This window comes from Notolepis coatsorum, assembly GCF_963971535.1.
Source record: "Notolepis coatsorum genome assembly, chromosome: 6".
Lineage (NCBI taxonomy): Eukaryota > Metazoa > Chordata > Actinopteri > Aulopiformes > Paralepididae > Notolepis > Notolepis coatsorum.
In genome coordinates this window covers 118,418,479-118,444,954 of record NC_140170.1, presented here as the reverse complement: position 1 = coordinate 118,444,954, position 26,476 = coordinate 118,418,479, and the positions used below count along the sequence as shown (strand labels likewise).

The 26,476-nt window shown below is 46.6% G+C and overlaps 1 protein-coding gene across 1 annotated transcript in view; it reads right to left on the bottom strand.

Moving 5' to 3' along the window:
* The window catches only part of grip2b (glutamate receptor interacting protein 2b), a gene marked incomplete at both ends in the record, with an annotated part of 726,896 nt that overhangs the window by 152,397 nt on the left and 548,023 nt on the right, over positions 1-26,476 (bottom strand). Inside the window, 3 exons of the mRNA XM_084315732.1 lie at positions 6,074-6,243; positions 21,440-21,587; positions 23,395-23,540. Coding sequence (XP_084171858.1) covers positions 6,074-6,243; positions 21,440-21,587; positions 23,395-23,540 — 464 coding nt within the window. The remainder of the gene's footprint in view (positions 1-6,073; positions 6,244-21,439; positions 21,588-23,394; positions 23,541-26,476) is intronic.

The window sequence follows — 26,476 nt, the reverse complement described above, 5'->3', positions numbered from 1 at the left end:
TGCCACCACAATGAGAGAGACTCTGATGTGTGGGATTTTCCCTGTGATCTTCTGAAATGTGCGTGGGACGGCTTAATTGGGGCTAAATCCTAATTAAATCTAAGCACTGTGTTTTGATGTCCTAGTTACTGAGCCACGCTATCCGAATGTTTGCTGGAAAGCTGTCAAAATAACGCTCCTGTAACTGTACAGCATCACGTTGTTTAATCACAGGGCTTCTCATTTTGTAATGACACTTGTCTCTTTCTTTTCATGCAATCTATGGGTAAAGAAAATTCCACTTTTCTGATGCATATACAGCATTAAAATGTGAATCACTACTGGACTGTTGCTCTAAGAAGAATATTCAGAAAATGAAATGTTCAGAGGATTCTGTCGCGGATCCAACGTGGCTTATGAGGGTTAAGTCAAAACTCGTCCTAACTAATTATTGCAAGTTTTCGAAGGGATCAACAGAAAGCTCAAAGAGTCTCGACAAAGTCCGGTGGGGTGAAAACACAAGCCACTGCTGAAATACAGTATAAAATTACCCTATTCTCTCTGAAGTCTGCTTTCAACAATGAACGCTCAGTGCTGCCACACTGGTCGCCAATAAAATCAGCACCTTGACCTGACAGTTGAACAGTGATAGTAATGTATTTTATTGGCGACGACTGAGGGTTCATCAAGCTTTTCCCAGAAAACCACAGAAGGCAGATTTGAAAGGAGACTTCAGAGATAAAAGGGTGATTTTATACTGTATTTCAGGAACAGCTTGTGTTTTCACCCCCACCTTTATTGAGACTCTTTGTGCTTTCTGTTGATCCATTCGAAAACACAATGTGAACTTGCAATAATTAGTTAGGACGACTTTTAACTTAACTCTCAGAATCGGTGGCGGTTCAATATAGAATGCATACACAACTCGTCAATAGAGCTAATTGTAACACAAAGCTTGTTCCTCTCAGATTACTTGTTGCCTGATAATTCATTCTCCTTTGCCTTTTCCTCTGAACATTTTATTTCCTCAATATTCTTCTTGGAGCAACAGAGCAACCATCCACGGAAGTTCGTTATAGAGCTTTGTATACAGTATGTAATGCATATAAAGCCCTTCAATGGAGCTATGTTACAACAAGCCTATTCAGTTCACAACATAACATAGAAGTGCAAGAATACACAAAAACATATATAGGCATGGGTGCACCCACCCACACACTCACACTCACACACACACACACACACACACACACACACACACACACACACACACACACACACACACACACACACACACACACTCACACTCACTCACACACACACACACACACACACACACACACACACACACACACACACACACACACACACATACACACACACACACACACACAACACACACACACACACACACACACACACACACACACACACACACACACACACACACACACACACACACACACACACACACACACACACACACACACACACACACACACAGAGACACACACACACATTATGTAGTGGTGTCTTCTAATCATATTAGAAGTAGACAAATGTATTATTTGGATATTATACAAAACATTACAACTATATACTATATTATACAACTATATGATTTCAACTACATCTAAGCATGATGCTCTTGTTCAGAATGGATATAGGACACTAGGAACACAACAGGTCCATACACCCATGCCTTGGATTAGGAAGGTATTGTAAGGTAAGCTGAGTGGAATGGATACCATAAAGGCCATGCCTGATAAGAAATCAATAGTTCTTGTGTCTTATGGTAATTATGGAAAAGTCTACATCGTTATCTGCTTTATATCCATCTCTCTCTCTCTCTCTCTCTCTCTCTCTCTCTCTCTCTCTCTCTCTCTCTCTCTCTCTCGCTCGCTCGCTCGCTCGCTCGCACGCACGCACGCACGCACGCACGCACGCACGCACGCACGCACGCACGCACGCACGCACGCACGCACGCACGCACGCACGCACGCACGCACGCACGCACGCACACACACACACACACACACACACACACACACACACACACACACACACACACACACACACACACACACACACACACACACACACACACACACACACACACACACACACACACACACACACACACACACACACACACACACACACACACACACACTCACACACAGACACAGACCCACCAGTGTGGCACTCTCCTCCTGTGTGACTCATGCGGTGTGAGGGCAATATCTCATCCTGATAAGGCATGAGCAGACGGGGAGGGGGTAGTCTTTCATAACCCCTTAAACAGCCATTTCCTCTAGAGCAGGGGTCGGTAATTAGGTTTGGCCACGGGCCAGATTTTCCCCAAGCCATTGCTTGGCGGGCCAGGATCAAAAACAATGGCTAATTTAATATAGTGAAAAAAGACAAACGTTTTTCTCTGGTCTGCACCCCCTTAACAATTGTGTGTATTGCGCCGTACTGTATTGTACCCTTTCTGCAATCTGTTAAATAAAGTTTTCATTCATTCATTCATGAACAGCAGATCAGCTGTTGCAGATCACCGCGGCGCGTGATGAACAGATCAGAAGACAGAATGCATGAAAACACGACTCACCATACCTTGTTTGTTGTTAAGTCCTCCAAAATCCCTGCTAATGTTTGAAACATGTCACATATCCACTCGCCGCCCTCCAATTCCAGATTGGCGTTGAATGCAGCTACTTTATCTGCCAACTTGAACACAGTTGTCATAATTTCCTCGTTGTTGTTGTTGTCGCCACATATTATGCAGAGAGGACGTCGGCTCGGCACGCAAGAATCACCGACCTGTTGCGATAAACCCGTATTTGTATGGCTCCTGTTTATTAAAATAAGCGTTATATAAGAAGCTATCCAAAGATGTTTGTTTTGTTTTTTTAACACATTTAGTTACTCGCTCCATCTCGAACGCGGAAGTGAAAGTGCGTTAGGGAAATATACACGTGGCCCGGTGGGACTATTCCATTGGTTCTCCCAGTCCACGTGACCATTTCTAGCATTTCAATTGGCTATAGTGACAGACATGCTTTTGATGACTACCGGTAGATAGATACAGCTTCACAATAAAAGACACCCTGGCGTCCCGAGTGAATATTTCCCGCGCGTAAAATAAATATCATATTCTCAAAATAATCTGATGGGCCGCGGGCCGCCTATTGCCGATCTCTGCTCTAGAGCCTTTAATTGTATGGAATGGGGATGGTGACAGTCACATACTGTCAAGATTGCATGGCCCTATCTCTGCTGCCTGCTCCAGTTCACCTGGGTCTCCTCCACACGCCCAGCATGGCAGGACTGTGGAGACAGTCACACATTTGCCGGAAATGTGAGAGTGATAAAATCTGCTATTATTTCACTATCATAGCTGAGTCAACAATAAATACCATAGCAAGAATCTGATTTATAGTGAGATCAAAGAGGGTACAGACAGTAGTTGCAAATGCACCGCTTTTCCCCATTACAACAAAGACATTAAGCTATAATTAAAGGGTAAGTTCAGCATTTTGGAACCCTAGTCCTATTTCCTTCGTACCAATGAGGTTTTTGATTGGTAGAGTCCTTTCTCAGTACAATCCATGCTGTTCTTCATCCTGGATACCCACATATCTTGCTAGTTTTCCACAGACTAATGGCGAGTCAATGGGGCCACGCTCCAGTCTGTACAAGACCTGAAATCCTGCTGAAATCTACTTTGGGTCGAGTAGGCTTCAGTGTCAATTTGAGGGCTTGTGTGAACTGGAGTGTGGCATTCATTTGTGGCTAACTAGCTAGAGCTGTGGGTATCCAGTATGAAAAACAGCTTTGATGGTGCTGAGAAAGGTCTTGACCGATCGACACCATCACTGGTAAGTAGGAAATAGGGTTATGGTTACAAAGTACTGAACTCAGCCACGTTGGAACTTTAAATCGGTAGGGGGTGCTGGGGGGTCGCCAGATGATAATTTTTTATTTTATTTTTTTCCGGTCAGGCCACTGAACTTAGAATCAGGCCAGGCCAGTGTTTCTAGTTGCACCAGCGCAATAGTTAGATAACCTAGGTGGGGAACAACCAGGAGATCACTAGCTAACCTGTAATAACCCCCCCCCACTTTGCATTTGATATATTGCAAATATATGCCATCACACACACTGGCATTTAAAGGGTTAGAATTATAAAATTAATATGTGGTGTTATGATCAGGGCTGAAGTTGAATAAAATATTGTATTTATCAATTACAAAAAACTGAAAATCCATAAAAATCTGTGTTGTTGCTAATCATACATATGCTAGCCTGTTTTTTAACAATAATTTGTGATGCCATCACAAACACTGGCATTTAAAGGGTACAAATAAAAAAAAATCCTGCACCAGAATGCAGGAAATGAAGTCTTTGTAACAAAAAAAATCCTGGTGGGGGACCCCCAGACCCCCTGCTTAAAAAGTGGCCTGACTGGGGCTATATTTCCTGGCCTGAATGATTTCCCCAGTCCGGCCCTGGTTAAAAGCCTCCAATGCTTATTAGTGTGTGTGCGTTTGAACGTTTGCATGTTTTTTTACCTCCTATAATAGTGGGGGTCGCGGCTCTCTGACACCGTTTTTTTTGGGTCGCGGCCTGAAAAGTTTGGGAACCCCTGGTCTAGCCTGTACCCCCCAGACATGTTGCTGGCCCCGTCAAAACAGTATCCTATCAGCCTCTCCATGGGCAGGTCGAGGCGTAAAAGTATTTTATACACAAAAACAGCGTCTCGGCTGTTGTGTCTGGGCCGGGCATTGTAAAAACCCCAAAAGAAGTTCTGAGCTTCCAAGTTGTCATCGGCGAACTGTATATTACACGAGAATTGTTCTTTTCCAGTGAGTGATATCAGTGGTTCCGTCAGCGCTCAAGCCAAAAAATGGGCTTTTGGATGCTTTGCCTCTAATTTGTCGCTGAATATCATGGGCAAACAGCTGTAAGATTTCGTTTTGGATGTTGTTGGACATCCAGTTGTCTCTCTTTTGGAGCCAATTCTTCAACTCGGGATCAGACAATTACACAATACACACAATATTAAAATGGTGAAGTGCTTTGAGCAGGATAAACTTATAATATACAGTGTTACAGTTATACAGTTACAGTATGTACAAATATATAAATACTGTCATAAAAAAAACATAAAAAAGCACCCCCCGCACCCCCCCTTCCAACGTGCCTGACTGAACTTACCCTTTAATTATTATTGTACATCATTATCTATATTCCATGGTCTATGTACAATTCTGTTAGTATTCAAGTCTACTTCAGATGTAACCCAAACTCCTAAGCTGTTACCAACACCACGTTTCACAATATTAATGACTGGGAAATTCTGTTTAGCATTATCTGGCTTTGTGATCAATGTTGTGTGCGCCTCCTTGTGTGATTCACACTATGAACGCACAAATACATCTCACATTGTGAATTCATGGAGAGCTTCCAGTGTGTTCTGTGTGGAGTGTGACAGACAACGTGTGAGAGAGAGAGAGAGAGAGAGAGAGAGAGAGAGAGAGAGAGAGGAGAGAGAGAGAGAGAGGAGAGAGAGAGAGAGAGAGAGAGAGAGAGAGAGAGAGAGAGAGAGAGAGAGAGAGATAGAGAGAAATACAATACGGCTCACTACAACACAAAATAATGCGCTCAACTAACGTTACTTCGGGTCTCAAGAGGGCAATTTTAACCTGAAAAATGGAATATGTTTCACCACCCATTTAATGGGACTCTACTGACTATATGGGCTGGAAGGGATCATGGTGGACCAATGCCACTATTCTATGGGGACTGGGGAGAACCCTGCACACACACACACACACACACACACACCTACACCTACACACACACACACACACACACACACACACACACACACACACACACACACACACACACACACACACACACACACACACACACACACACACACACACACACACACACACACACACACACACACACACACACACACACACACACACACACACACACACACACACACACACACACACACACACACACACACACACACACACAGACAGAGACTCCCACGCATGCTGGTCATACCCACCAGTGTCGTGCTGTTTTCCTGTGAGCCTGGTATGATGCGAAGGCATTATCTCTAGCTTAGCCAGCTCTGACGTGCTAGCCAACAGCTGCGTAGCTTCCAGCACTGTACAGTGCTCCGTCGACGTGCCGTCAATACTCAGCAGGTGGTCTCCCGGGTGCAATGCCCCACATCTGGGGAGAGAAGAGACAGAGAGAAAGAGAGAGGATAATGATACCCCGCGGTGACTGCGTATGGGAGACAAGTACATAGTAAGCCAGAATCCCAGATCCTCTATTGTTACATACATAATACTACAGTAACTTATGGGATACAGTCTCATAGCTTCTATTACACCTGCGCACAACGAGTGAGATGGACAGCGCAGATAGAGGCAAAACCTTTAACTATTAGTGTATAGTTATAGGATCGAGGTGGTGACTGACTGAGGAACACTAGGTTGGGACAGGGAGCGAGGTGGTGACTAACTGAGGAACACTAGGTTGAGACAGGAGCGAGGTGGTGACTGACTGAGGAACACTAGGTTGGGACAGGAGCGAGGTGGTGACTGACTGAAGAACACTAGGTTGGGACAGGAGCGAGGTGGTGACTGACTGAGGAACACTAGGTTGGGACAGGAGCGAGGTGGTGACTAACTGAGGAACACTAGGTTGAGACAGGAGCGAGGTGGTGACTGACTGAGGAACACTAGGTTGGGACAGGAGCGAGGTGGTGACTGACTGAGGAACACTAGGTTGGGACAGGAGCGAGGTGGTGACTGACTGAGGAACACTAGGTTGGGACAGGAGCGAGGTGGTGACTGACTGAGGAACACTAGGTTGGGACAGGAGCGAGGTGGTGACTGACTGAGGAACACTAGGTTGGGACAGGAGCGAGGTGGTGACTGACTGAGGAACACTAGGTTGGGACAGGAGCGAGGTGGTGACTGACTGAGGAACACTAGGTTGGGACAGGAGCGAGGTGGTGACTGACTGAGGAACACTAGGTTGGGACAGGAGCGAGGTGGTGACTGACTGAAGAACACTAGGTTGGGACAGGAGCGAGGTGGTGACTGACTGAAGAACACTAGGTTGGGACAGGAGCGAGGTGGTGACTGACTGAGGAACACTAGGTTGGGACAGGAGCGAGGTGGTGACTAACTGAAGAACACTAGGTTGGGACAGGAGCGAGGTGGTGACTGACTGAGGAACACTAGGTTGGGACAGGAGCGAGGTGGTGACTGACTGAGGAACACTAGGTTGGGACAGGAGCGAGGTGGTGACTGACTGAGGAACACTAGGTTGGGACAGGAGCGAGGTGGTGACTGACTGAAGAACACTAGGTTGGGACAGGAGCGAGGTGGTGACTAACTGAAGAACACTAGGTTGGGACAGGAGCGAGGTGGTGACTGACTGAGGAACACTAGGTTGGGACAGGAGTGAGGTGGTGACTGACTGAAGAACACTAGGTTGGGACAGGAGCGAGGTGGTGACTGACTGAAGAACACTAGGTTGGGACAGGAGCGAGGTGGTGACTGACTGAAGAACACTAGGTTGGGACAGGAGCGAGGTGGTGACTGACTGAAGAACACTAGGTTGGGACAGGAGCGAGGTGGTGACTGACTGAGGAACACTAGGTTGGGACAGGAGCGAGGTGGTGACTGACTGAGGAACACTAGGTTGGGACAGGAGCGAGGTGGTGACTGACTGAAGAACACTAGGTTGAGACAGGAGCGAGGTGGTGACTGACTGAGGAACACTAGGTTGGGACAGGAGCGAGGTGGTGACTGACTGAAGAACACTAGGTTGGGACAGGAGCGAGGTGGTGACTGACTGAAGAACACTAGGTTGGGACAGGAGCGAGGTGGTGACTGACTGAAGAACACTAGGTTGGGACAGGAGCGAGGTGGTGACTGACTGAAGAACACTAGGTTGGGACAGGAGCGAGGTGGTGACTGACTGAGGAACACTAGGTTGGGACAGGAGCGAGGTGGTGACTGACTGAAGAACACTAGGTTGGGACAGGAGCGAGGTGGTGACTGACTGAAGAACACTAGGTTGGGACAGGAGCGAGGTGGTGACTGACTGAAGAACACTAGGTTGGGACAGGAGCGAGGTGGTGACTGACTGAAGAACACTAGGTTGGGACAGGAGCGAGGTGGTGACTGACTGAGGAACACTAGGTTGGGACAGGAGCGAGGTGGTGACTGACTGAGGAACACTAGGTTGGGACAGGAGCGAGGTGGTGACTGACTGAGGAACACTAGGTTGGGACAGGAGCGAGGTGGTGACTAACTGAGGAACACTAGGTTGAGACAGGAGCGAGGTGGTGACTGACTGAAGAACACTAGGTTGGGACAGGAGCGAGGTGGTGACTGACTGAAGAACACTAGGTTGGGACAGGAGCGAGGTGGTGACTGACTGAAGAACACTAGGTTGGGACAGGAGCGAGGTGGTGACTGACTGAAGAACACTAGGTTGGGACAGGAGCGAGGTGGTGACTGACTGAGGAACACTAGGTTGGGACAGGAGCGAGGTGGTGACTGACTGAAGAACACTAGGTTGGGACAGGAGCGAGGTGGTGACTGACTGAAGAACACTAGGTTGGGACAGGAGCGAGGTGGTGACTGACTGAAGAACACTAGGTTGGGACAGGAGCGAGGTGGTGACTGACTGAAGAACACTAGGTTGGGACAGGAGCGAGGTGGTGACTGACTGAAGAACACTAGGTTGAGACAGGAGCGAGGTGGTGACTGACTGAAGAACACTAGGTTGGGACAGGAGCGAGGTGGTGACTGACTGAGGAACACTAGGTTGGGACAGGAGCGAGGTGGTGACTAACTGAGGAACACTAGGTTGAGACAGGAGCGAGGTGGTGACTGACTGAGGAACACTAGGTTGGGACAGTGGTCATATATATTACGTATGTCTCTTTCAAAGAGATAAAGATCTATTTGCCATTCGAATGCCACCTCACTCGACCAATTCCGTGCCTCGGTTCTAGAGTTACATGACTATATGTCAGGCGAGCGTCTTTTTATGCGCCGCGCGTCAGATGACCACCCCGGACTCCAGACGCTCCAGAACTGCGGATTTTTGAAAGCTTTTTATTTTGGCGCACAGTTTACTCTAACCTCTCTCAAAGACCCATTTCTGAACGGATTTTTATAAAATTATGACCTGTACCTGTACTACATAAGACACGTTTTCCAGCTCATACCTCTATGCTGGAATATTGGAATATGGAATCTTGCAACCACTAGAGAAAAATGTGAGTACACAAGTTCAAGTTCAACTCAAGTTCAGACCTCTGTTACTCTATTTCATTAGCACTAAAAGTTTGCATTAGTAACTTCAGAATGTTCTCTTTCAAAAGAGACCAGGCTCATGCATGTGCTATAAGTATAAAGTATAAAGCTAAGCTTTGCAAAAAAAGTATGCAGTCCTCAAGTTCAAGTAAAAAAAAAAGGGCACTTTTCTGGGTGCCTGTTTAGAGGTTAAACACTTTAACACCAGACCATATTTTATCTATTTATTAAAGAGATTTAAACTACATCCATACCTCATTTTTGCATTTAGCATATTTTTTTAAGTTTGCATTTATGTACCTCATTGTCTGCATTTTTGTACCTCATTTACCTGCATTTCTACTTCATTGTACTTTCATTGTACTTAGGTTGTACTTTAGTTTGTATATTGTATATTGTATATTTGTATAGTGTTGGGACTTTATTCCTCTTTTACTTACCTTGTTTACTGTATATGAAGCACATTCTCAATGTGCATGTACATTATAAGTGACAAATAAAAGCAAACTTGAACTTATAATATAATATAATATATCAATTAAGTATTCCTTTCTTATATCAAATAAGTTATCATCCATAGAAAACCACCATTACACTGGTTCAGAAGTTATCTTCTCTGTTCCCATGATAATCTCATGTGGCCACCTGGTTCAGAAGCTCTCTTCTCTGTCCCCATGATAACCTCATGTCAGTGGCGAATCCTCATGGAAGCCAACGGAAGCCAGGCCTCCCTAAAAAATATGAATTAATATGAAATATGATTTTATTTATTTATATATATATATATATATATATATATATATATAGTTTACAATAATAATAAAAAATCGTTATTTTTCATCTGTGTTATAATTTTTTTTTTTAAATGTCTCCCTCTTCTCCTTCTCACTCTCTCTAACACACTGTCAGACTCACTGCAGCAGAGGAGACTGGAGAGGAGGCAGGGGAGAGGTGTCTTTCTCCAGCCTCCCCATGTATGTGGACTCCAAAACCAATACTAGCCAATCAGATTCGAGCTGACTAAAGCCCTGCCCACACCTTAAAACGGGCCTGTCAGCAGACTAAGGTCGCTTTCACATATAGTTTTGGTGGACTCGGTGCGGTTCTGGGGGTGAAGTTGCACCATTGTTGCATTCTTCATTTGGTTCGCCTGCTTTCACACAGATATCTGTGAGGCGGACCGAGACCTTCTGAACAATGTCACGCGGTCGAAAAGGGCGCTTGTCTATTGGACAGTGGAAATGTGTGTGTGGCTGCAATCCCGTGTGTGCGCGCGCGCGCGTGTGTGTCTGTGTGTGTACTGCGGAGCCCTCCAGATCAGCGGAGCCGAGTTTTGACATGGCATTGATCCATTGTTCTATTGAAGCACATTACCACCATCCTCTCGCTAAACAACTTGTAGACCACAGTGTTTTTATGAGTGCCCACAAGTAGCTGTTTTAATAATATAATAAGCCGCGCGCCTCGGTAATAATAATAAGCCGCGTTTTTTCTTCCTTCTTCCCAAGATGCACAGACATATATAGATAGATAGATAGAGAGATTAGATGCAGTGTGCTTGTTTTGCAGTGAGTGCTGCGAGCAGTGGTAATAATAATCACTTCCTATATTTGGTTCGCTTTTGGTTCGATGAAGCCGAACCGAGACCTACGTTTTCAGGCGGACTAGAGTTCGCCTGCTTGGTCCGCGGACCGAGTTCGACGCGCATTCACACAGACCCGAAAAACCGGACTATCGAATTCTGGTCCGAAAGTCCGGACCAAACAGCCCCTGTGTGAAAGCGACCTAAGTAGTCTGGCCTCCCCTCTGCACATTTGAAAATTTTATTAACCCGTGACTGCTCCCACGGGCCGAATATTACCCCAATCCTCGCGAGATTAAATACACGGGTACCTCTCGGCGTGCCGAAGCTTTTCCTAAATCACTTCCATCATCGAAAACGAGGGGAAAAGGTCAGCTTGCGACCCTGAAAATGTTGCATGATTTTAAAAACGCTGTATTAAGTGAGCCTATTATGGGTTCCACGCGAGCTTTCTATCGTGGGAACATCTGGGCGTCCCGCAACTTTTACTCATTCACAAAAGTGATTCCGATCCGCGTGAAAATATTCACGGCCATATAGGAGACCGTGGGGCACCTTTTTGCAACCGAATATGTGTCACGAATTTGCTCCGACGCGGCGCGCAAAGTCGTGCAAGGAAAAATCGGACCAAAAATGAACCAATGCTCCAGCAGTATTAACACTATGATCGCAGATGACGAGTTATGACGTCATTCCTAGCCATGCTCATTCTGCCGAAGACGCCGTAACTCGTCTTTGATGTCAATATTTCAAAAATCTGTGATCGAAATCATATTTCCCCTCCGGAGCCCTGAGACACACTGCAAAGCTCCACTCAACTCTCTAGCGGTTCAAGAGCGCCATCTGGTGGCCGATCGGCAGATCGCCAACCGGAAATGAGCCTTTGAACCGGAAGTGCTCATCCATATGTGGTCCGGGCACTCGCTATCGTTAGAGAGACTCCGTCTTGACACAGTGAACATCGATCGGTGCAAATAACTCGAAAAAACAACATGATTTGGACGTATATACTATTATACAACCTGGAAATGGATCGGGCATTTCTCCATCCCATAATAGAAAAAATTCTGTTCCACGCTCATCTGCCAGCGGCGCGAGGAAGCCACGGTAAGATTCAGCGTTATATTCTAACGTGTTCCATATAAACTGCTATGATGAACATATGACCCACTCTGGATGAATCATCTAACGCTGCCCACGGAATTATAAACGATCCCCGCCCATCCGGTCATCATCAGATGACACGTAGTAACTTCTAGAACCACGTCCAGTTGAAATTTTTTATCTCACGCCGATTGCTATCAAACTGTATTTCATCATCAATATAATGCATTTGGAGCTATAAATCAAGTTCTGGAGAAAGCTGCAGAAAACGATAAAAACATACTTATACTTTAGACCATATTTTAGTATGAATATGTGAATGAAAAAGTTTAACGTTGCTACACCCTGAACAATACATATAGGACATTGAATGGGCCATAATAATGGCAATTTATCAATAGAATTTAAAAAGTTATAGCCCTGCAAAGAAGGGGAACTTCTCCATAGACAAATAGAGCTGGCGAGGGATGGTCAATTATGAATTTAACCCATGGCGATCAAAGTGTTAATGACCCTGATGTAAACAAGACAAACGTCTTTCTCTGGTCTGCATACCCTTATAAAATTGTGTGTATTGAGCCGTACTGTATTGTACCCATTCTGCAATCTGTTAAATAAATAAAAATAAAGTTTGACTGGCCGCCGAGCCATACTGTAGTGTACATGGTGACTGCTTGACTTAGAAAAAAAAGAAAAAAAAGAAGAAAAAAATATTAATAAAAATATTTAAAAAAAATTGATAATTTCTTTTTTGGCATCCCCTGTTATTTTACCCACGCGACGCCACTGCCTCATGTGGCCACCTGGTTAAGAAGCTCTTTTCTCTGTTCCCATGATAACGAAGGTTATTCTATAACCCTAGTTGTATGAATACTGACAGAGCGTCTTGCTCTGCCATATTGAGATATCATCTCCATGCACATATTGTGCATGTGAAAAAGTTGACACATGCACATCACTTGGACGTGACCACGCCTACTCCCGTGTGTTCCTACAAGACACAGGAAGTGGTCACGCTTACACCCTTCCAAGTCTTAATTCCATGGGTAAAAAACATCCAAGGGTCCTCAGGGCGCTGAAGAGCGAGACGCTCTGTCAGTATTCATATAACTAGGGTTATAGAATAACCTTCGTTATATTTCATATCTGACATCGCGTCTCGCTCTGCCATATTGAGATCAAAAGGGGCAGAGCGGACGTGTGGCCACGTCAAATGCACCCCCTGAGGGCCCATACGCCCCTGACCAGGGGGGAGGGGAGTCCCGTCCACCCGCTTATCCTAACGAGGGGGGGGAGGCAGTCAACTACAACCAACGTGCGAAAAAGGGACCAGTCACCCTAGAACGCACAGTGCAAGCGGGACTGCGTGTGACAGAGCACTCCGTGGTCCACACCCACACACACCTGCTAGCCCACCTGATGGCGGGGTGCAGGAGAGGTCCCGGCCCTCAGGACTGCCTGGGAGACAGAGCCCCCAGTCATGTCCATGAGGTAAAACCTAACAAAAGGACCCGGGGAGGACCAGGAGGCCGCAGCGCAGATGTCCTCCACCAAGGCCCCCCCAAGCAGGGCAGGCACCTGCGGGGGGAACCCGTCCGACCAAAGTGTAGCAGAGGGCAAAGCCCTCGCATAACCAATGTGACGGGCGTTGCTTGGACAGCGCCTTACCCGCGTGAGAGCCACCGTAACAAACAACAGTTGATTGGTAGCCCTGAGATCCTGCGTGCGACTAAGGTAAACCATCAGCGCACGGACAGGACACAACAGGTGAAGGCTTGCCTCCAACTCACTAGCATGAGGAGGAGGGTGAAACGCCTGGAGCACAATATCCCTGGAGCGATAAGAGCTCCGGATATCCCTTGGCACAAAGGCCGGATTAGGCCTCAGAGTCGCACTGTTATCGGCCTGAATAGACAGGCACTCTGACCGCACAGAGAGAGCACACAGCTCACCCACGCATTTAGCGGAGGTGATGGCCAGAAGGAACGTGGTCTTGAAAGTCGATCCAATGGCGCCTGCTCAAGAGGCTCAAACGGGGCCCCCAACAGCCTTTCCAGGACCAGTTGGAGGTCCCAGCTCGGAGACAGAGCACGTTCCACAGGCTTGAGACGCCATGCGCCAAGCAGGAAACGTCTCACGAGAGGGTGGCTGAACAGTGTTCTGCCCCCCACTCTCAAACCATACGCCACTTCCCTGTGTAAACCGTGGTAGTGGACGGAGCGCATGCGTTCTGGATGGTGTTGACCACAGTAGAGTTAAGACGCATCCCCTCCAGATTCACCCTTTCAGCAGCCAAGCCATTAGAGGCTGCCCCAGAACAGGAGGCAGAACAGTGTTTCACGTGCCTGAGAGAGGGCCCATGGTGACCATGGAACAGGCCACGGCGGGGCCACCAAGAGCTGAATCAGGGCCGGGAACCACACAGCTGTGCCCCGGTCCAGCGCGACCAGGATCAAAGTCCTGCGCTCCTGACATACCCGCTCCAACAGCTGAGCTATCAGGTGTATGGGGGGGAGCGCGTACAGAATCCCGGGCGGCCACATCGAGAGAGAGGGGTTGTCCTTCCGACTGGCCGAGAACCACAGAGGGCACTGGTAGGACTGACTGCTTGCAAACAGGTCCACCGCGGCCTCCCCGAATCAGTCCCAGACCTGCCTGACTACGTCTGGACGTAGTCCCCACTCGTCTGGGTGGGGACCACCCTGGGACATCACATCTGCACCCACATTGAGAGACGCCCATAGCCAGAGTTCAACCGCCGCCCGATGGAGACGGGGGGAGCATACTCCTCCCTGTCTGTTGATATACGACACCGACGTCGTGCTGTCCGTCCTGATCAGAACATGCTCGCCCATCACATGACGGCTGAGCTGTTCGAGGACTAGAAGCACTGCCTTCAATTCCAACACATTGATATGTAGTGCAGTCCGGGTAGCATGGTCTTGCCAGCTGCCCCCTACTGCGTCGGTCCGACACGTCCCCCCCATCCCGTGAGGGAGGGGTCGGTGAAGACCGTGACGTGTGATAGCCTGCTGCCCATGGAGGGCCCCAGGCCCCCCCCAGTGGGCGAGGTCCCCCAGTACTGACATGGGAACCTTCAGCTGCTTCCACTTGTCTATGGGTCATAGACCTTGAGCTTAGAATTAAGCCAAAGTACTCCACCTGTTGACTGGGAAGAGGAGTACTCTTCTTCCAGTTCACAGCAAAACTCAGGCTGGTGAGGAGTTCCACCACCTGCCTGGTATGAGACCTGGCGATCTCCTCTGACTGAGGACCAGAACGTCATCTAGGGTAGAATAAAATTCGTATCCCCTGACGACGCAGAGGCCCCAGCGCGGTCTCCACGCACTTGGTGAAGGTGCAAGGAGCCAGAGAGTAGCCGAACGGCAGCCTCTGGTACTCGTACGCTATTCCCTAAAAACAGGAAGCGTAGGTATTTCCTGTGAGGAGGGAAGATCGGGATGTGAAAATATGCATCCTTCAGGTCTATGGAGGTGAACCAGTCTCCCACTCTGCCAGCGCATAACAGGTGTTTGACGGTCAACATTCTGAACCTTCCATGGGACAGGTCCAGTATGGGTCTGACACCCGCCCGATTTCTCGGGCACCAGAAAATATCGGGAGTAAACGCCACACATCACGTCCTCCCATGGGACCATGACGATGGCCTGCTTCGCCACCAGAGAACGAATCTTTTCTGCCAGAGCTGTCACTGCCGCGGACTCTGACAATAGAGTCTGTACCAAACCCAAAAATGGAGGGTGGGGGGTGCAAACTATAACACAAGCCCCGCCCTCAGCATTCTCTCCATCCACGCCGACATATGGCACTTCTGTAGCCATACGTGGTAAAAATCCCAAAGCGCCCCCGCCGCCAACTGGCGCTGGTCCGCTAAGAATCGTAGATAGGTGACCCGGTCCCTCCCGCTGTGCATTGCAAACCCTGGTTTCACCAACCGCGCGAGCAAGGTTCTCATGGAGTCGGGATTACGCACCCTGACTTTACCAACGAGGCAATCGCACCCAAGGGGGGACCCCGACAGAAAGGGGCGGTCTGATACGGGGGGAGCACTCATCACCCCTGGTGAATGAGGTAATTCCCCCGCTGAGCATCTTCCCGTAGTAGCTCGACATGCATGGTGTGTGGTCCCCACGCTGCCCGATAGGGTGAGTCCCTACACACCGTAGCCCTGTAGTGATATTACTACCACCCAAATTACGTGTGCCTGACTCACTACCGCTGCTAGGATTGGAAGTCCGGACGGGGGAGGCACTAACGTAATACCCGTAGTGAAAAATCAACATGCACTCTCTCAAAAAATATTGTTGTGCTGGGAATTGCTCCCCTTAATTGTCATCAGATGAAAAAATTTACAATTCCCGCACTCACTTTTTCTCTGCTTTTATTGTCGTCAACGTTTCGGCTATTCAGCCTTCATCAGGACAGTGACTAACGTAATACCCGGCCTGGCGAGGGCGGGGCTGGAGGAACCCGCGCTGCAACCTCCTGGGCCTAGGGTTCCCACTCTGACACATTTTTGTAGATACAGGGAACCCTGCTCTGGATGTCGTCACATCCAACACCAGGCTCACCAAACGCACATGCAGGACGTGTGGTGCAGGAGCCTCCTGACAGTACAACATTCTCATAGACAGACCCAGGCCTAGCCAACAGCTGGGTGTCAGCCCCTGTCTTCATGAGAAGCGACATGTGGGTCCGCTTGCGCTTCACTGGAAGAACGCGGCCCGCAGCCAGAGGGGACACAACAGAGCCCTGAATCCTGTAGTGTAGCGGGGGGGGGGGGTGAATGGAGAGCATGCTAGACACAGCTAGATGGCAACGGTTTTTTAGGGCGTGCCCATCTAATACAGCCGATCCCTCGGCCGCCGAGGCTGTCGGCACTGTGATAACCTGTTCTCTTTGTTTCCAGGTTATCCCAGGCGGGGGACACATGGCCGCTGGTTGGGGGTCTCGCAGCAGCCGCTGGCGAGACCGTGCTCTCATCCCTGGCTGCGCGGTGTGGGGCCCCGGTCAAATACCGCCCGCGCCTCTGTTGACAAACCAAAAAGTCCATCCACGGAGAGGGGGGGGGGGGGGGGGCCCTGAGGAGGAGAATTCTCCTCTCCTCCTCCAGGGGAGACTGCTCTAACCACAGATTACTATGAATAAGAGTCGACAGCATCCTAGCCCTCCCTGCTGTTATAGCTTGCGGCTTCTCGGTCAAAAGCTGAATAACCTCAAAACCTTGCGCGATGGTTTTGACGTCGGCTGGCCCTAAGACCCCATCACCCGACACCATTTTCGACAGAAAAGCAGCCAATTGAGCATGTTATTAGTTGCTGCTAAATTCTGCACTGCGGCGATACAAGCCTCATCAGCCCACTCAGCCACCTGCCGGGCCGACTCGCCCCTTGGCGTCGGCTTCCGGGCGGGATACCGCTCTACCATGTCAGGGCAAAGGACCGATGCCACCCGCTTCTCTAAGCACGGCACACCTGTCCTGAGCCCCATCATCAGACCGTCCACCCGTGTAAAGGGATGAATGAATGAATGAATGAATGAATGAATGAATGAATGAATGAATGAATGAATGAATGAATGAATGAATGAATGAATGAATGAATGAATGAAAACCCTATTTAACAGATTGCAGAATGGGTACAATACAGTACGGCTCAATACACACAACTGTTAACACTTTCCGTGCCACTCACGAGATTTCTCTGGTTTTTTTATAGGTGGTTGCTAGAATTTTTTTTTTTTTTGGCGATCTGAAAAAATTTTGCATCACCCGAGCCTACCCGAGTATAGCCGAGGGGCGCCGGCGATCACTGTGGAAAAAAGCGCCCCCTGTCGTCTCCCAGATGACATAAGTGATTTTGGAATGGACTCAATGAAAATGAATGGGGAAAAAAATCCGGTACTCCACATTTTCCAGTTCACTGATCCAGCCGGGGTTACCACAGTTCATTCTGGAACCTCAGATCCCCGCTGATCATGGAGATCTACAGTATCGCGTTGGATCCATACACGTATCGATTTTTTCGAATGGTGATCAGGAATTGGAATATACCAGTTGGCTACCATCTGATGTCAGGTAAGGACTCTATGTTATCAGTGTTAGGATAATCAGAGTAAGTTTGATGAAGTTATAAGCTGTTTTGTGAAATGTCTTCTTTCGGTTTCACTGTAAAAGTCTGTGAGGAAATCAACGGAGCGATTATCCGTGCGCGGCCGTAATGTGCTTGCGTGCACGTATAATATTGATCATCTAGCGTTTATTTGACAACGATTCATAAAAAGGCAGACGAATATCAACGTTGTGGAATATTCCACTAAAAGACGATTTTCATAGAATGCTCCAGAATGAGCTGTTTTTTATATCAAAACGGGGGCTTTTCTAACTGCTCTGAAACGGAAACGACGCGATAAAAAAACAATCTGCCTTGACAGCACTGACTGGAAAATAGTCGTTGATAATGCGATGGGCAGATTAGACACATAGCCATAATTTAAAACATAGATTAGGCGATATTAACGTTAACATTGGCGCCGATGGTGGCATTCAGCCGGTAAAACGGAAAACCAGGCGTGGCGCTCAAAGTGTTAAGGGGATGCAGACCAGATCTTGTTTACATCAGGGTCCCCCATTTTCAATTCATAGATTCATAAATTCATAGGGTAGACAAGCCTCAGCCAAACCTGCAACATTAGATACCGTTTGACCTCCAGTAATGTAATGGTTAAGCGATGGGAAAACTGAACACAGCCCCGGCGGGACACGTGGGAGCGGCATCCCGAAAAACAACAGAATTAGCAGTAGCTGCGCGCGCCATGATAATTGGAAAAACATTTAACAACGTGTCATGTTGACCACATTCATCCAAATACACAGCCCCCGCGCTATCACACTGCCCGGTCGTCTCACGGGACAACGAGCAGTAGTGAAAATGCTAGTACTAAGAGTTGCCGATGCCGGCCCTACCTCTGCGCGGTGTGGCTCGACCGCCGAACGCTGCGCGAAGTCCCTCGGTTCACTGTCAGGAATCAAGGAAAGTTCAGTACAGGGTCGCCGTTCCGTATGGACGTGCCGACGAGGATCCGGGGCCTGGGGAAACTCTGGCGAAAGTCCAACATGCTTCAATTTCTCCCTTCTCTTCATAATAACGTTCCACTGGTTGAAAGTGCATATGAACAAATCCACGCATGGAAAAAGATGAGGAAGGGTGTAAGCGTGACCACTTCCTGTGTCTTGTAGGAAGACACAGGAGTAGGCATGGTTACGTGCAAGTGACGTGCATGTGTCAACTTTTTCACATGCACAATATGTGCATGGAGATGATATCTCAATATGGCAGAGCGAGACGCGATGTCAGATATGAAATATGACATCATGTGGCCACCTGGTTCAGAAGCTCTCTTCTCTGTCCCCATGATAACCTCATGTGGCCACCTGGTTCAGAAGCTCTCTTCTCTGTCCCCATGATAACCTCATGTGGCCACCTGGTTCAGAAGCTCTCTTCTCTGTCCCCATGATAACCTCATGTGGCCACCTGGTTCAGAAGCTCTCTTCTCTGTCCCCATGATTACATCATGTGGCCACCTGGTTCAGAAGCTCTCTCCTCTGTTCCCATGATAACCTCATGTGGTCACCTGGTTCAGAAGCTCTCGTTTCTCTGTTCCCATGATAACATCATGTGGCCACCTGGTTCAGAAGCTCTCTCCTCTGTCCCCATGATAACCTCATGTGGCCACCTGGTTCAGAAGCTCTCTCCTCTGTTCCCATGATAACCTCAAGTCAAGTCAAGTCAAGAGTTTTATTTGTCTCTTCGGTTCAAATAACAAACTCAGCAAGACCGACGGCTTCTCAGTTACAGTGGGTGACAATATTGTCACAAGGAAAGAAGATATTACCTACCTGGGTTCCATCCTAGAGGCAAATCTTTCCTGTAATAAAAAAAGTCAACCAACAAACTTGATTCTTGTACCGGATCTCCTCACTGGTAAACAAGAATACCCGGAAGACTCTGGCAGGAGCACTCATTCAAGGGTACTACGACTATGCTTGCACCTCATGGTACCAAAGCACCTCAAAGGCGCTAAAAACAAAATTACAAACATCTCAAAACAAACTGGTCAGACTACTGCTTGACCTTACTCCTAGAACCCACCTCACCCCTGCCCACTTTGACAAACTAGGATGGCTTAGAGTAGACGACAGAGTACAGCAACTTGCAATGGGCCTGGTCTACAAGATACACTACACGACCAAGGTACCCATGTACATGTCAAAATACTTCCCAAAGGTCAGTGAATACCACGATCACAACACCAGAGGGAGCTCCACAAATCATGTTAAACCCAGATTCGGCTCAAACAAGGGACTAAACACGTTTCGCAATTATGCCACATCAATGTGGAACGCCCTACCCAAGCTGTAAAGGAATGTGAATCACTACCCACTTTCAAAAACACTCTCAAAAAACACCTACGGGAGACTGCAATTCGAAACTGGCCCCTGTAAATGTCCTAACACAACCCCCTCCAATGTACAGTAAATCACCAAGTGCGGTCTTGTCAATATTCAAATGTAAGTTTTGCTTGTATAGTTGTACAGTGTCCCCCACCCACCCCTCCTACCGAACCCCCCCCCCCCCACTCCTACTCTGGCTCTGGTCTGCATCCCCTTAACAATTGTATGTATTGAGCTGTACTGTACTGTACCCATTCTGCAATCTGTTAATAAAGTTTTCAATCAATCAATCAAACGGCATACAAGTATACAGTGAAATGCGGGGGGTCTCATGTGGCCACCTGGGGGAGGGCCTGCATGATGTGAACTGACAGTGATATGATCTGATCTGAAGCTTTCAAAATCCAGTTGTATCTAAAGGTTACAACGTACATGCAGACAGTATTTAAAGGTCTATAGTAGAACTCTTGGTAAATATAGAGTAGTATGTATCTCCTTATTTAACATGCTAGTCTGACAGAGCTTATTTAAAGGTCATTTTAACCTGCAGATCAAGTGCTTCCTTTATATTTCAGAGGTTGCTAGAGGCTCTATGTCACCTTCTGTCCACGTGGTTTAGGGCTGGTCCTCTCTAGTTTGCATGTATGTGTACTTGTGTGTGTATATCTTAGTGTGTGTTTTGGAGGTGTATGTATGTATGTATGTATGTATGTATGTATGTATGTATGTATGTATGTATGTATGTATGTGTGTGTGTGTGTGTGTGTGTGTGTGTGTGTGTGTGTGTGTGTGTGTGTGTGTGTGTGTGTGTGTGTGTGTGTGTGTGTGTGTGTGTGTGTGCGTGCGTGCGTGCATGCGTGCGTTTGTGTGTGTGTGTGTGTGTGTGTGTGTGTGTGTGTGTGTGTGTGTGTGTGTGTGTGTTACCTGTCCACCACACTGGCTGATTTGATGCGGTCGATGATGATAACTTGTTTGTTCCTGTGACTGGCTGATGTCAATGTGATGCCAAGCGTTGCCCCCGGCGACTTGGCAATCTCCACCAATAGAGGGCCAGATGTATTCATCGCTGTATCTAGTTGATGGAGAGAGGTAAGATCATCAGGATTCGGAAAGTTGTTGGGAAAATTAAGATCATTGGAGGTTATTAATTACCATCTTAACCCTTTCTCCACCGATGACGTGTTTACACGTCATTCCTCGCCATGCGTAATCTGCCAATGACGGGTTACGGCGTCTTTGAGATCAATATTTCATATTTTCGTCATGGTATCACAGAGTCTTTGCTGGTGTTGTAGGACTCCGCTCAACTCTGCAACGCGTCAATACCGCCACCTGGTGGCCGATCGGCGAGTTGCCAAAACCGGAAGTGGTCGAAAGTGCTTAGTCCGTCCCCTATTCTGTCCGGACTCTATCCAGACACCGTGCATATCAATCCGTTGCCATAACTCAATAAACAACATGATTGGACGTATATTAGTATTATACAAACCGGAACTGGATCACCTACAGTAGATCAACATCCCATAATAGCGATCTTTTTGCTCCACGCTCATCACCCAACGGTAAGAGGAGACTGGGGTGAGTTTCAGCGTTTTTCTTTACCATTTTCGATACAAACTGCTCTGATCTATATATCACCCATACTACATGAATCATTTAACGTCGGTCACGGAATTATAAACGACCCCCCCCCCCCCTCCGGTCAACCGCAGATGATCAGTCAACACGTCTAGGATCATGTACAGTTGAAATTGTTTATCTGGCGTCGATCGATATCAAACTGCATTTGATGATCTAATATATGCATTTATGGCTATATCTCACGTTCTATGAAATACTGCAGAAAACGATAAAAACATATTTATACTCTAGACCGTATTATTGTATGAATGTGTGAATGAAAAAGTAAAACGTTCCTACATCCTGAACGATAGATAATTGATGTTGAATGGGCCATAGTAATGTCAATTTAGCAATATAATTAAAAAAGTTATAGCCCTGCAAAGAAGGTGAACATCTCCATAGACAAATAGAGCTGGCAGAGAGGCTACAAGGATGGATATAAGCTCCGGCAGAGAATGGGTTAAAGTCATTGGTCCTCATTCTCAAACGGACATAGGTACAAGTTACCAAGGAATTCCTTCGTAACTCGATTTACGTACTTATTTGGCATTCTTGAAAGGCTTCGTATTGTAAATTCTTTGTATTTATGTAGGATTTACAAACTCGAAAAGGCAATCTTAAGTCAGACCGGTGTGCGCCATACATTGTACCTAGGTTGTACTTTAGATTGTATATTGTATATATGTATATTGTATATTCCTCTTTACTTACTTTTTACTTACTTTCTTACTTACTAATTTTTTTACTGTATGAACACTCTCAGGGGCTCATACAGAACCAAGCATTTCACCGTAAAGTATGTGTATTTTATTGTGACAACAATTAATAAACAAACTTGAAAACTTGAAACTTGTTTCCAACAACTTTCTCCTGGACAAGTCATTAGGGATTGCCGAACAGAAAGAAGTGGAGCAATCTTCCATTTACTTAGGTATGTATTTTTAGTCAGATTTTCTGAAAATAGGGCTAGGGCTTAAGAGTTTAAGGGAAACAGATCAAATGTAATCCAGGATTGGACTAGAATTGTATGTGTGGTATACGGGTGTGTATTGTTTATTAACAATCTCTATTAACTGATGTGTAGGCAAGCAGTTGTTTCTGGGGATCACATGAAACAGTAGTGTGTGTGTGTGTGTGTGTGTGTGTGTGTGTGTGTGTGTGTGTGTGTGTGTGTGCGTGCGCGCGCGCGTGTGTGTGTGTGTGTGTGTGTGTGTGTGTGTGTGTGTGTGTGTGTGTGTTTGAGTGTGTGTTCTCACCCATGATGGCCACATCGTACTCTATCTGAAACAGAGCCTCCTGGCCACACTGTGCCAAGACACTGAGGGCATCGCTGTGGTTGGCAATGTGAAGGGGCACGCCGTCTACACTCAGCAGACGATCCCCCGGGCGCAAGGTGCCCTCCCTGGACACACAGGGAGAGATGAGAGGGTGGAGGGAGCAAACGAGCCAGAGAGAACGGAGGAATAGAGAGGAGAGGAGAGAATGACACATTTAGTTCCGGTTTGTGCCGCCTGTCACATTGTGTTTGGAGCACTGCACCTCAACTAAAACTCACAAACACACATGCACATGAGCATGCAAGCGCACACACACACACACACACACACACACACACACACACACACACACACACACACACACACACACACACACACACACACACACACACACACACACACACACTCATACATCAACCATATACACTCACATAAATGCACATGTGCATCCTTATACCCACACACACATTCTATCACCAAATTCCTGATGTGACAGACTGAATCAGTCCACTTCCATTCCAGAGGAAAATAAAACTGGTCTGTGTGTGTGTGTGTGTGTGTGTGTGTGTGTGTGTGTGTGTGTGTGTGTGTGTGTGTGTGTGTGTGTGTGTGTGTGTGTGTGTGTGTGTGTGTGTGTGTGTGTGTGTGTGTGTGTGTGTGTGTGTGTTTGTGTGTGTGTGTGTACATGCATGCACATGTGAGTGTATGTCTCCCTTTCTCTGATCTCCCCTCTCTCATCATTTCTTATTCGGTTGTCAGGAGCACTCGGTCAGAGACACACATTGGGAAAATATCAGACAGATGATTCATAACTGCTTCCCCAGCAGAACTTCCCCTCTGACCCAAACTGATTTAGCAGGGTATGGGTACAAAACCTAAGCTATTATGTTTGTCTGTCTATCAATCTCTCTCTCTATATATATATTAGTGCTGTCAATCGATTCAAATATTTAATCTGATTGATCGCATGATTGTCCATAGTTAACTCGCGATTAATCACAAATGTATCGCATTTAAAAAAATAATTATCTACCTTAAACAGATATTTTTCAAGTTCCAAGTTTTAATACTCTTATCAACATGAGAGTCAACAAATGCTTGCTTTATGCATCAAATTCAAAACAGAGTGATGCACAAAATAACTTAAAAGAAAATAATTTAAAACAATGAATAAAGTGTGCATTAAATAATAGGGGAAAGAAAACGTTAGGAACTTGTTACATTCACCCACACAAGGGCTGAGTACTCACACCCCCCTCTCTCTCTCTCTCTCACACACACACACACACACACACACACACACACACACACACACACACACACACACACACACACACACACACACACACTCTCCCAGCTCTTTCTCTATTGCCCCTTCCTCATCTCTCTCACCCCCCCTCTCTCTCTCTCTCTCACACACACACACACACACACACACACACACACACACACACACACACACACACACACACACACACACACACACACACACACACACACACACACACACACACACACACACACACACACACATTGAGTCAGAAAACAAACATCAATCTATCGCTGTCTCTTTCTCTCTGTCAGACCCACACAGAGAACTTCAGACAGATGGTTTATGTATCAGTCGATCAGCACTGCCACCAATGGTGACAGAATGACACCATAGCCGTGGGTCTATTCAGAAGATTGGAGACGGTTTACATTTCAAAGACTTGTGACTGAAAAGAGCTGGGCTGTGCTACAATTCCCACAAGACTGATCCACGCCACTGGTTTAATAAATAAATAAATAAAAAGTGACATTTCTCATGAGCCAAAGAGATTTTGCAGGCTTTGTGAAGCTTTAATGCTCAAACTCTCTTCCACAGAGGGGTGGTCTCCTATCCAAGACTTCTTCCCTTCACAGAGAATAGCGAATATATCCAATGACTATCCGCTGGACAACCATAGGAGCACATCACAGAAAACATTTCAATTAACCTTTTCTCACAAACCAATTCCTAGTATATGCTACAAAACCAATTGCTAGCCTCTCTGTGACTTTGTGGTTAAGTTAACATTATAGGGTTGGGATAAGGTTAGGTTAAGTTAACATTATGGTTAGGGTTAGTGTTGAAAGCTACAGGTCGCCTCTATATATCTCAATCACCTACTCGAGATATAAACCTGCGGCCGCTCGATATCCCCCGGCGAGGTGCTAAACTCGCCAAGTTCTCGAGTCATTTTACTATTTCTGTCTAGATTACTTCAAGTCACTGGTCTTGTGATATCCAGTTGATATGAAATGTAATCATGAAGAGTTGTTAATCTCTTCTTGTTTGAAATAAACCGAATATATGTCTAGGAGAACCATTATCGCCTGTAATAAAAATAATATTATTATTATCATCATTTTACGAAAGGGCTTGTAATACTGCTCATTTTAAAGCTTGGTTGTATTACTACTTTTTTAATAAGTATTACCACTGTACTAACACGTAATCATTGTTTGCACTCCCCGGCGCCTCCTGTCCTCCTCCTCCTCCTCCTCCGTCAGTGGAACCGACCGTCTTGAACCCTGCAGTGATTCAGACGGTCGAGGTCCCACATAAGACAGAGTCCGTCTGGACACAGAGACACCGGAACCCGCAAACAACACCCATCTACATGCATAGTATTTCTTATCAGTACATAGCATATATATATATATATATATATTTTTTAGCTGAAAAGCATTAACCAGTCAATTGATTCAATCTGTATTTCAGGACATAGTCACCTCAGAGGAAATCAGGGCGCGGCTGGTATTTGCTGGCATTGCTGGCAGGAATCAGTCCACGAACTCAATGGATTATAAAAAGTCATTTTTATTTCAATGAAGTTACAGAAAAAGACTCGAGCTAAAATATCCATTACAGCTTAAAAGAAGTATAAAACAAAAAACATCTCATCTGGCACGTCTTGTGCCCGCAAGCAACATCTTGTCTTCCAAGTCACACAATGGTAAAAACTTCAAAATCTCTCAAAAAAGTCTCTAAGCACCATTCTTCTTCTCTCTCCAGCTCAGTGTAAAAATCCTGCCT